The 12,941-nt window shown below is 37.2% G+C and overlaps 1 protein-coding gene across 1 annotated transcript; it reads left to right on the forward strand.

The window, feature by feature from the left end:
* The first annotated feature begins 3,363 nt into the window (after positions 1-3,363).
* On the forward strand, positions 3,364-12,562 carry LCA5L (lebercilin LCA5 like). The gene is made up of 6 exons (XM_063355554.1): positions 3,364-3,810; positions 5,265-5,402; positions 6,198-6,291; positions 9,806-9,915; positions 10,194-10,326; positions 11,994-12,562. Exons 1-6 carry the CDS (start codon positions 3,364-3,366, stop codon positions 12,560-12,562), a joined length of 1,491 nt encoding a protein of 496 aa, XP_063211624.1.
* Positions 12,563-12,941: the final 379 nt, after the last annotated feature.

A 12,941-nucleotide genomic window follows, 5' to 3' on the forward strand; every position in this document is an offset into this window, starting at 1 on the left:
TTTGGGAGTTATGTGATTCCCCTCTCCCCTTTAAGAAATTTAATTTAATTTAAAATAAAATACTACCACAAAGCAAAAACGTCAACAAAGGAGTTAGAATGTTCTAAAAATATTTTCTCCTTTTTTTAGTGAAGGCTACTTGTTAAAATCCATCTGAACTAAAATACCATTTTAACCCGCATCAAATTTCTTTTACATAATTGCTATGCCCCTTTTAAACCCCCCCTCAAATATACAATTTACTCTACTACCGGGTAGAATTCTGCATCTATAAAACTGTGGTCTGAGTAATCTTCATGTTATATTTAAAAAATTAAATGGATTAAACCATATCCCAAGAAATAATTTTTAGCAGATCCACAGTGTTTAAATAATCCTTCCAGGAGTATAAAGTGCTCTGTTCTTCTACTCATGTTTCAAACACTAGGAAGGGGAAGGAAGAGAGATAGAGATTCCCTATTGTGTTATCCCACAACACTCAGCAATCCAAAGGCAGAATAATCACCTAAGTTGTGGGAGCACCTTTGCAATCCTTATTCCTCAGTTTTAATCTGAGGACTTGAAAATGGCTCTCTCACATATACTGCAATTTCTGGTTTTGACTGTGCATCACATGATGAGTCTGAAAAAGCTTGTCCTGAGGAAAGTTACTCAAGAATTATATGTCTGCACAAAAGCATCAGTTTTGACAAAAAAGCGATGTTTTGTCCAGCTTAGTCATGGTATATCATCTAAAATTAAGCTTGTGCTTCAATGGAAAGACCATATAGCACAAATATATTCCCTTTACATAGATGTTAACAGTGAAGAATCTTTTCATGGCTGCATGTTTTCATATCTAGATCCATACTTTCTTAAATCCCACCATGCCATGTCAAAACATGAGCATAAAATCAATGACTCTTTTCCTGCTGAGCTTCAAAATTTCTTCTAGATCTACCAAATCTACAAGGTGTAAATCAACCCCCAAAAGAGAGAGGAACCACTGATTGTCTCTTCTATTGTATAAGTGATATGCTGCTGTCAAGAAGTCATACTAGCATGAAACTAGCAGGCCAGAAAGAATAACCACATTTTTAAAATCTATTTAGCAGAAGAATCATTATTGGGTACTAGCTGCGTTGGATATTTTAAGTGGTTATGGCTACTTGAAATGATCAATTTCCCAGGAACACAATAATAACCTACATTTTCACCCTGTATAGACTTTTATAGATTTTACAATATTTTTGTCAGCTTTTGCAGGAAGATACTGTCCCATTTTTTTTTACATCCTCTCATTCCATTCTGGCAAAATAAAATAGTAATGTAATGGTTGTTCTCATTTTGCAAATATTTGTGTGACAACATCTGTGGTCATTGTGTATGCTTCCTGCAGTGGAATCCTATTACAGAGAACATGCAGGTGTGATGCTTGCGTACCTTCCATTTGCTTTGGTTTTTACCTCTGGTGAGTTTTTCTCACAGAATCTCTTAATTTTGCTCACCGCAAAAGGTCTTGAACATGGCTGACCTCAGCTGACTGCTAGAATTTCTTCTCTGTTTACATGAGCCTCCGTGACAGTCCTTCTTAATCCATTTAATACATATGTTAAAAATAAAATAACTGCCCTGCCCAAATCACAGTCTCTCCTCCTTTTGATTCCTAATTTAAGATTCTTTCTATCCTTTCCTTTTGCTATCACGTTGAATTTGATTGTCTGTTGTCCCCGTGTAGCTCTGTATGAGTGAGGTCCCACCAGCTTGCCCCCACTTTCTCTCCTCTATCAGCAGGGCCACCAGAACACAGACCATCCGGTTTGTATCCCAAAAGAGTGGCGTGGATCAGCTATTTCAGGAATAAGAGCAAAGGACAGACAGAATTGTATAACTGACCCCCTTCATACTTTCCCTGAACTCACTGCCTCGCACGCCAGGCACATGGGTGTCAGGCCCAGGCCCTGCCATGGGAAGGTGGGGAGCAGAGCTGGTCTGAAGCTGTGGAGAACAGGAAAGCTGGGGCGGCTGCTGCCAACAGGGAAGGAGAGAGCGAGCAATAGGTGCTGCTGCTGCGGGGAAGAGCCCTTTCCCTGCTGAAGCCGCTGCCCCACACCTCTCTGACTTCCTAGATAACTCTTTCTGTAGCTTTCCTCTGTTCTGGCTTTGGTCATGGAAGCAGCGAGTCCATGGCATGGTGGTGCCCTAAGCAGTGCCCTATCACTGATTTGATGTTGTGTCCCATCTGTGTTCTGGGTGGGGCCTGCTCCTGTAAAAAGTTTGTGTGCAGAACACCCATTGGATTCAGTAGAAGTACTTGAAAAGATCTGGCCTTTTCCTCTGGTGTTTTTTAGGTTAGGACCTTGCCTATTTTATCCATAAAATGTTATGTGATCTATACATTTATTATAATAAACTTCTAGCAAAATACTGCTTGAAATGTCTTGAGAGCTATAGTGAAATTGAATATATGCCTGAAAAGGGAAACACGCTCAGATCTGCACTTGACTATTTTCAAATTCAAATTATGTTTCAGGAAAGGCAAATGGCAGCAATCCACTCAGAGTGCGGGCCATAAAGAAAGGCAAATAGCAGTAATACACTCCGAAGGTTAGCCCATAAAGATATTTTTTCCCAATTGCTGTATAGAAACGGTGCACACAACTGCATAACTGTTCTATACTAATAAGCATGGAAGGTTTAAAAATGGAGTTCAATTCAAAGCTGACTTCAAAATTCTGCAGCTGCAGAGAGATGCAATGATGTGCTATTTTGATCACCTTGGGTTTTGAGTTCTTACAGACCTGTAGCTTACTATGTTGTTTTCTTTTCTATCACACCCCTATTCAAGGTGTAGGTCCTCCCTCTGGGGAATCTTTCTAGATGGGTTGAATTTGGTTCATCAGTCCCCAGGTCACGCCTACATTAGTGAACTGCATGATTTACAGAGAGAAAATCTATTTCCATTTATACTGGAGTCATGTGTTGACATAAACATACTTTACTAGTTATTCCCAGAGTATTATTGCTGTTTGCCTCAGAAGACACCACCTGTGTAGGTATTCTTATTAATGGAAAGGGAGCGCAATGGCTGTTGCGAATGAAAATGGCTTCAGAGAATGAAAGGAGGGAATTATCTGTGAAATACTTGAACATTTGGTCTTAGTATAGATCTTGGGCATTTTTTCAAATATACCACAGTTAAGTAGCTCGGATGGGCAGTATATAACCTCATGTGAGCAGTAAAGACATACAGTGATTTTGCTGTCTCAAATCATTGCTATGAATCAATGCCAGCTTACTTTTGTCTGAATGCAGGAGGAAAAAGAATTGCCAGCTGAGAAGATACCACATCAGAATTCTTCATTTTTAAGCCTGCAGAGTAGTATGATTTCCCAGAAAAAAAATGCAGTGGCTCAGCGAATATCATCAGCAAGGCTTCACGAAATTAAAGAGCTGAAAAATGAAATATTTTATGTACAACACCAATTAGAAGCATTAAGCTTAGAAAACCACGTTTTGAAACAGCTTCACGGTCGACACTCGAAAGCAATAGGTAGATACGAAAATTCAGAAAGTAACTTGCCAGATCTTTTAGCAAGTCATTATAATGAGGTGAGAACGTTAAGGCAACTCCTGAGGATGTCTCAGGAAGACGAGAGAAATACATCCAGGAAGCTCAGAAAAGTTGAAGCAGAGCTGCTGAGAGCTAAAGATGCTTTGCAGACCTTGCTTATGCTTTCAGAAAACAAAGCTCTTGTGGAGAGAGAGGAACTTGATTACAGATTATCAGTCCTTACAGAAAAAATAAAAGTGAACGATAAGAGAATACAGGTAATGTGCGCATATCATTGTATTTGTGGAACAATAATAGCAGAGTTTTCTGTGCAAGAAGAGTGGAAAGTTCTTGTTAGATTAATGATTCTGATACAGTCCTGTAACATTGAACATTCTTTTCAATCAGTGCTGTCCTGAGTGTAAGGTGCTAAAAATGGCAGTAGTACCCCCTTCCACTATTTTAAAATCTGGCATAAATGTATGAGTAGATTAAGTTTGCCAATAGACATCTTCTAGGAATTAAGTCGTATGCCTTAATCCTGGAGAGCAATTTTCAGCAGTGTCTACGCTGCTCCCTGCCAGCGGCCTGGGGTACCCAGGCTTGCTTGGGCTCCCTCGCCACAATAGCACGGACCCAAATTTACCTTGGCAAAGCACAGGATTAGTCATACATGGATGCCACCAGGCTGCTGCTGATCTGCTTCCTTGAAGAACCAAAGCTGGTTTATCTGGAACTAGCACTGTTAATTTTACATGGTGCTGGTGGGCAGTGTGGACATCCCTACATCTCCTATTCGCTAATTACTGTCGATCACTAGTCAGCTGTAGGGTGGGTGCTGAATTAAGCAGTAGTCAGGTGTCTTAGATTTTAGGGTTGGTTCTACTGTTGATTTATTATGCAACTGCAGCAAAAGCCTCATGGGACTTTAAGAGGAGGTAATTCATCTTCTTTTAATACCTCATGCTTCTTTTCTCTCATTGGACCTTTCACAAAAAGACAGGAATACAGTTTTTGAGTGAAACTTTCATTGTCCTCCAAGAATGAATTTCTATTTTCTATGGGGTATATTATGCATAGAATTAAATAAAGAGCCAGGTAATCGTAGAGGCATTTCACCACCTGAACAGCTAGCTCTGAAGTGAATTTATTACAGGAAAGAAAATGAAAATATAAACAGCTGAATTCAAACTCTTTTTTTGAAAACTTTCTGTTTACAGAAGTCCTAGTGAGAAGCTATAAAAAGCATGCAGGTTTGGGTGTACACCTCACAGTTTTATTAACTATAAATCAGTGCAAGGCACTGGGTTCTGATGATAAAGTATTCGATGAAGTACTCAATAAATTACCTAGTTTTCATTTACACTAAGCCTCCTTATGCTACTGCAGTTAATAGATCTCAGTGTGCATAGAAACATCTTAACATTTCTCAAAGATTATTGTATTCATTAATCCATCAGAAAGGTAATGCACAGCCTTATTTTTTATGTTTGAATGCCAAATATACTTTTTTTGTTTAGTAAAATTGGGTTTTAAACCAGTTTTTGCTCATTTTAAAGTAATTTTTCAGATACTTCATCATAATTTCATGCATCATTTATAATAGAATATAATTATTAGAAGCTTACTTTTCATTATATTAGCATGCTTATTTTTTAAATCTGGTATGAACTGAAATTTTTCAACAGTAATACTGAGTACATCCATATGTAAAATATATAATTTTTTTAAGAGCCTAGAAAAGCAGCTGAAGTTGAACAATAGCACCTTTAGTCGTCAGCTGGCAAATGAGAACAAAAATGCTGTGGAAGCTGGGATAATTACAAAGAACTTGAAAATGGAAATTAACTCTCTTCACAAAAAAATTAAGGTATTCAAGATTTTAAACAGGTTTCTGTTCCTACAAGAAAATTCAAGCATTTAGTGTTACCTGTTTCTTTTGCCTCTTTTATATTATTTAGTAATGGAATTTCTGTTTCCGTGTTGAATCTGTATCTACCAAAAAATGTCAAAATTCCAAATGATGAAATTATTGTAGTGTCTATTTGTCAGAAGTTCAAAGTAGTTCAATAACTAATTGAAACAGAAATTAATGCCTGACAATTTGAACAAATAATCCACCCCAACTTGTTACCATTTTGATAAATATAGGTCAATATATTCATCTACTAAATTTGAATGAGGTCACAAACAGAAACACTGTCAAATCAAAATGAGGCAAATATTACAATCTGCAAAACTGGAGTTTAACAAAAAGGCTTATGTAAATGTTTCAATAATTTGTTTAAATTCCAGCTTTGTTTTTAGACAAATATTTTGGGGACAAATATGTTCTTTTTTAAAAAAAAGGAACTAAAGCAAAAAATTACTTAGTCAAAATAACAACAGATGAAAAAATCATTAGAGAAGACTTCATCTTCTGAACATTGTGTTATGAAGAAGGTCATGTAGGTGTACAGATGTGTTCTTAGCTTAAAAAGGGAGAAATTTGATTTGGCTCATGAAAGAAAATGACAGATTCCTATTTATGTAAATGACAAAGTCACTACATGGCCTGGCACATAGCAAAATGCCTGACAGTTTTCTCCCAACGTGGGAAAATAAAGTTGGTAAAAAGTAAATCCTAATGCATATTAGATGTTTTATAGTGTTTATTTCTTCGTAGGAAAAGGATCGGCAACTTCATGTAAAAAATATCTATGCCAATCGGATGTCTAAAATCCTAAAAGACAAAAGTGATTCAGTACCTCATGAAAAAAGTACGTGTATACTCATTTTCCTTTGTTGTTTAGTTATGTGACACTTACATTGTTTTATAACTGGGGCATATATTCCAAAACAAAAGCCAATATAGTACCTATACATGGGCTAAAAATATTCTGTCACATGTAATTTAAAGAGAAATGCTTGGTTTTGTGCTCATGACCTGTTTTTAACCCAACTTTCATCATGAATAGTGTTTAGCATACATAGGTTTAGTATACTAACAGTGACACTGAAGTAGTGCTGCTATTTTATGTGTCTATTTGCATCAAGAGCTGTTTGCCTATTTGCTTTTTAACATGGTGAAGCTATCAGTCCACAAAGCTTTTGAAGACTAATTTTTATTCAGGCTGTTCCCTTTGACTTGGCCTGGAGAAGTGGCCACACCTGGAATTCCCCCAACATGGCTCACCAACTCAAAGCACCTCACGAACAACCCTCCTGTAGCAAGTTGCTAGTTTTAGTACAGACTTTCAGAGTGCTTTTGTAGGAGCAAAAATAATGAATTTAATTGGGTCTTTAAGAAACGTTTTCTCGTATTTAAAATCCTTAGACCCTGTAACTTACAAATAGGAGAGATGCTTCAGTGTGCATTATCGAAGCTCCTGCAACTTGCATTTTATTGGGGTGAAAGGAGAGGCAAGGTTTTCAGATACAAGGTTTAGGAACTTTAAAGGCCAGTCTGATGATCATGTGGTCAGCTTAGCTGAGAGAAGAGAATGTTTATCCTTAGTAAGTAGCCCTTTGGTTTTTAGCGTAAGTAAATTTAAATTTACATATTACAGAGATTGTAATAACCCAGTTATTGTATAGCCTCTCAATTAATTCTATCCACAGAATTGATGTTATTTAGAAGACTATAGTAGAATGATAGAAAAGAACAATAGAAAGTTAATTCTATCAAGGAAGAAGGAGCTCTTTAATAAAGAGTATTTCTTTCACATGGATGCTCAGATGGGTCTTGGAGAGAAATGTCTGTTATATGCAATCTTGTCTATCAGACATTCCAAGAGCAGCTACCTTGTGTGAGATTCAACTGCCTAATTATAGACATCCAGTGCCATTTGAGATGTCCTAGCACATTCTGCTTGGCCCTGTAGCTGTTGTTCCAGAAGGACACGGGTGTCCCATCAGTCCTGTGTAATATTGGCCAGACTTATGTGGATACCTTGAATACTCGAGGGCATCTCAAATAGCGTGAGGCGCCTGTGTTCAGACAAGTGGATCCCACCCCTTGAACTGAGGGAGCAACAGCTAAAAACAATTACAAATCATACAAGTCAAGAAAGCTTATGTTGCCCATGTGCTCACTATATTCATCAAAGACAAAAATGTTGAAGAAGATAGTTTTCTTGAAGCACTCATAGATTTCTAATTGCCATATGCTTTAGATGTAATATCTAGAATTTACTAATAAATGTGTTTTATGCAAAAACTGGTAAACAGATTTCAAATACTTTCCCCACATTGAAAGTAATATTTTGCCTCCTACTCAGGATCATAAATATTCTGTCAATATCCTAAAGGAGAGCTTTCTGCACAAACTTGCACCCTTAATTTTGGATAATGATCTGAACATTGTCTTTCCTGAATTAAGCATCTCTTTAAAATACTAGTTAGATATTCCTGCTCCTAAACTCAAGGAGGAATTGCAACTTTCTTCATGTGGGTACGAAAAGCACTTAAAATTTACATAGTAGCAACCATATCTGCTGGAAATATTGCACATGCCCACAGAATTCTTCAAATTCTGGTATCAGTACAAAGACTTACTGCATTCAGTAGCTTATTTCTTTCCTCTTCGTTGTCTTTGCAAATCCGTTACTCCGCCTTAACTACAAGTGAACTACAGGGAGAAGGTTGGTGATTCAAGTTGTGAAATTAAGAAACACAAATTCCTACTTCTCATTCCAAGTCAGACATGTTTTTTTCTGAAGCTCTGAATTCCAGTTTTAGTTACGTCACATAACCAGCAGTGTTTTGGTTTTTTTTAATTTTACTCACATATGGACTTGTATGATGTTGTTACTTAAATTACAGTACTTAAGTCACTGTTTACCTGACATTTCGTAATGACAAGGTTCCAAGCAAAGTTGTCTGATCTTTTGGTATTTTTGGCTGATAAAGTTTTCATTCTGTGCCAGTTAATAGAAACAGATGATTTTGAAATATAGAACTGGAATTACTGACAATTTTTTTTCCTTTTCACTGCTGACTTGAATTTTCTTATAACAGACTTAAAAACAGCTACTTCTTCAAGTAGTTATTTTCTATTCTGCATTTACAAAAATTTTTACCCATCAGGAAAGAAAAAAAGAAACGCAGGGATGCATTTTTTAACAATGCTGATAAATAGCTGAAGGTAGGCTTGCTTAAGTTATCGGGAAGCTCTATGTACATAAATACAACTGATTTATTGAATGAAGCCATTAATTTCATAAGCTCTCCACCAGAGCAAAGTTTGCTCAGTTGTGGGAAGGTCCCACCAGCTCATCTAGAGGTACAGCTCCCCCTAGTTCTGAATCTGAGGAACGCTCCGCTGATTTCGGTTGGAAAAGCTGCTGGAGTAACTACTTGCTGGTTGCCTTTCGAAAGGGAAAACTAATTCCCTCCACATCATCAGAGCCATTCCTTCAAGAGGAATCCTCAAATTGGTTATCAACATCCTTTTTACCACCAAACGGCAAACATTTTGAAAATCACCATTTTTATGGAGGGTCTTCCTCTGATTTCAGTGATCGAAACTGGGAGTAAGGCCGAATGTTGATGTAGGTAAGATCGCGTTTCTGCTGCTGTGCTAGCAACTTTCTCAGCTACTGCACTCGTGTCAAAATTATTCTAAAGGTAGAATAAAAGAACAATATACTCACCTTCCCCATCCCATCCTTATTCAGCCATTTCTTTAAATGCCTCAGTCAGTCACTCCCTTGCAATCTCTTTTCAAAGACCATAGATATTTCAAACAGTGTTAAACATTTCCTCCGAAGAGTTTGGTTCTATAAAGCCTTACAGAAGTGCTTAACGTTGAGAAAGGTGAGTAACCAGGAAGGCATAAAAGCATGTATGTTTATTATACTCTGCAAGATCCGAATTTAGCAACCTGAAAGCTGAAGCCTCATACCAGACCTCTTAAATTTACATTAGAATGTTCCCACACAAATTAAGCCCACGTGGGCTCTAGGGTGTAGACACATTTGTCTGACTTTGTGTGTTCTATCTGAACAGGACTTTGTAAATCTAAAAGCGAAGTGTATTTATGATGTACTGACGTACAGATGAAAATGCCCCAAGGTCCAGGCAGCTATGTTTGTGTACCAGTTTCAGCATTTATAGATCAAGCAGAACAAAGATTTTTTTTATTAAAGGGCATTAAGACATGCAGAAAAAATAATATTTAAATCCTAGGCCATGTACCAGCCTATGTATCAACCATCAAAGATATCTTATGTTTATACCAACAATGTAATTCTAGAAACTACTGTATTACTAACAATTGTCCTTTTTCAATAGGTCTTAGTAAAAACAGATCAGTACAAGTAGATAAACAGAGTTTTAGATCACTGCTGCTGTCACCGTACCAAACTCAGGAAACAGAAAAAAGTCCAGTTCAGCTAACAAAGGTATGAAAGATCTGGATCCAGTCCCTTGTTTAAACTCTCAGCTAAGCTGTATATTGTTCCTTCAGTAATATGCCTGAATAGCCTGATCCATCAACCTTCTAGGATGCGGATTTTGTGTGAATATAATTATATTACAGAAAATATGTAGGGCAAATGTTGTGATGCATAATAATAGTAATAGAAATTAGTAATCTTTTTATAAACATTGCACTGTGTACTTTTAAAAGTCACTAAACAAGTATTCCCTCCTTATTTTTGCTTTTAATTGCCAATTATAGGAGAAAAAGTCTTCAGAAGATGAAAATCAAAAAGCTAAAGCAAATGAAGCAAATACAGATGCCCAATGTAGAACAGAAAAGCAATCAACCAAGAAAATACCAAAGCCAGAAAGTTTTAATAGAACACGTAGAGGTATATTTTAACATTTTTCTCAGAAACTCATTTGGTGTATTTAAAAGTTGACTGAACCGATGGTACTGGTAATTTACATGGGTCTGACAGCTGTTAGCTGGCACCTGACTGACAGGAACTAGTTGAACAAAATAATATATTAAGCGTCACTGAAATCCAGCTGCCGTCGGTGCTGCACTGCCAGCGGAGCAGCTCCACAGTATAAGGCGTCTTTGCACTGCTCTGCTTCTAAAGGGAGTTCCTGCTCACGGTGGTAAAAAGTCAGTGCTTTAGCAGTGAAAGCATACTTCAGTAATAGTTTGTTAATTCCACACTAATCACATACTGATCTCAAAATGTTGGTTGTGAATCTTTATCATAGCTGATGTCAACATAGATTTCTGGCTCAGGATCTATTGCTGAGAAAGGAAAAGGACTTCTTCAAGGTCTGGGGGTATCTCCTCATTACAGCGATCACTGTGAATAGATTTTATGTAAATCTTAGCCATTGACTGTGTTCTCATATAATGGTCATATGCAAGGGACTCATCGATAAACACCTTTACTTTGAAGAGGTTCTATAGAACAGAAGAAACCAATGCATCTATTCCTTTATCTGAGTTTTTCTTTCTAAAAATATTCATGTTATTTTCATTATAGTGAGTCTTGTAGACAGCACCAAGATCTGAATACCATGATGCCAAATACTTCACAAATGGTAGGAGACATTACGCATTCACAGAGGTGAAACAGGTTGCTGAGGTCACTTACTAGACGAGTAACAGAGCTAGTGGTCTGGAATGCGTTAACGCCTGTGTTTTGTACCCTGCCTTTTCAGCCTACAGCCTTTCCAGTCCCCACCAGATAACTGCAGCCACCGTTTGCCTTTGAAATCCCCTTTTAAAATTGACAGAAAACACAGGTCTTCTGAATCTGCCTGTGAATCTCCCTCCTCACTGTTTGCCAGACTCTCTTCTGGCTTTCTGCCACTGCCGATGCTAGGCTTATTTATTGAAGTCTTATTTAGCTATTTTAATTATTGCAACTTCATACTTCTCCTTTAAGCTTGGACTCTATCTCATTTTGGAGGTACTCTGAGTCTCTCCAAAGCACAGAACCTATTATAGTTTGACCCCTGAGCAGACGAATGTATTTACTGTAGGCATTCAGTATACGTATACCTTTTTCTACTACATGGAGCCAACTCATTTACAGGTTAGAGAGTTGCAGTGTATTCTGCTCCACGCAACAAGCACCTGTATTGTCAGTTAAGGGCGAGAAAATCCTACATATATTTAAGTTCCATTTAAAAGCAAAAAAATTAACAATTAGAGTTTAGATCCCATGTGGTTTCTCTGTTGTATCGTACATGACTTTTCTGGCCGTATATTTAGTCATTACTGATTATATTTGCATGCTACTTCACATAATAAGATTACACATAATTAAAAAGGTAAAAGTATTTACCTGGATTCAATGGCACAATGATCTTGTTTAAATCTTTCCCCATCCTGTTGTATTTATTAGTACACAGTATTATCACAACCCTCAAGACTGAAATACCATCAATAATAGCAACTTCAGCAATGAAATAAGGAAGTAAAACTTGCTCTCATTAATGCTTCACAGCTCTTTAAGTTCATAGGAAATTTAAGAACATTCCTAAAAAACACAATATTTCATTGTAGAGTATTTACGGGAAGGCAGACTACTGATGGAAGAATATGCTTGTTTGGAATTTATGAAAGAAGAAGAAAAAGAGACAGATTTGCTTAAACGGGAGCTGAAAAAACTGATGAAAACTGAACAAACTCCTCTAAGTGACAGCATAAAAGAAAACAAGCAAGAGGAAGAATACGAAAAAGAAGAAAAAAAGCCAGATGAACGGCTAAATAACAGTGAGAAGGCGAGGAGTAAATGTGTAACTCCAGGTCCAAGAAACAAAACACCCATTAGGCTGAAAAAAAAATACATCTTCTCAGAAGCCACTAAGAATTTGCACCATGGACTTCCTACATCAGGTACAAAATCCAAAAAAGGCAGCCTTTGCAACCATAGGTGTGCAGGTCAGGACTGCAGTGAGACAGCTGAATCAAAAGTGGAAAATTCCTTTGGGCTATATGAACCGTCTTTTGGTAAAGTTACCAAAACAAGGCCGAAGGACAGTTCCACTGAAGCAGAAAGCTGCGCTCATACGACATTTGCTGAAAGCAAAAACACTCTTATGAAAGAACTCTTTGGGCCGGGCGGCGTTTGAAGAGACAGACATTCAAGTTCTAACATGAGAGGAATGAAGAACGAGAAGTGAAAGGATGCGGGATTACACAAGGCAAGGTTCAAACCCCCGCTACTAGTTCATAATGTGAAGCATCTAACAGTAATGAAATCGTTATGAATAACCTCATGAGAATCCACAAACTAGTTACTTTATTTGACATTTAGTTAGGTACATCAACTTATCTTTAGAAATACGGATAATTTAAAACATTTTTTTTAAAAAACAATGTTTTTACCTTGATTAAATGCATATAAAATCTTACAGGTACTGAGGATTTCTTTCAATGATTTTTCCAAAATGACAGTCAAATCAGTTGTCACAAAAGAACATTCTTCTTTTCTTGGTCCATGCGCATGCA

The sequence above is a fragment of the Chroicocephalus ridibundus genome, chromosome 1, assembly GCF_963924245.1.
Source record: "Chroicocephalus ridibundus chromosome 1, bChrRid1.1, whole genome shotgun sequence".
Lineage (NCBI taxonomy): Eukaryota > Metazoa > Chordata > Aves > Charadriiformes > Laridae > Chroicocephalus > Chroicocephalus ridibundus.

Bases quoted from the DNA above. Each gene is read 5' to 3' on its own strand.
- LCA5L (XM_063355554.1), top strand. From the start codon at position 3,364: ATGATTTCCCAGAAAAAAAATGCAGTGGCTCAGCGAATATCATCAGCA. The intron at 5,403-6,197 runs GTATTCAAGATT...ATTTCTTCGTAG, and splicing joins CTCTTCACAAAAAAATTAAG to GAAAAGGATCGGCAACTTCA. The intron at 10,327-11,993 runs GTATATTTTAAC...ATTTCATTGTAG, and splicing joins TTTTAATAGAACACGTAGAG to AGTATTTACGGGAAGGCAGA.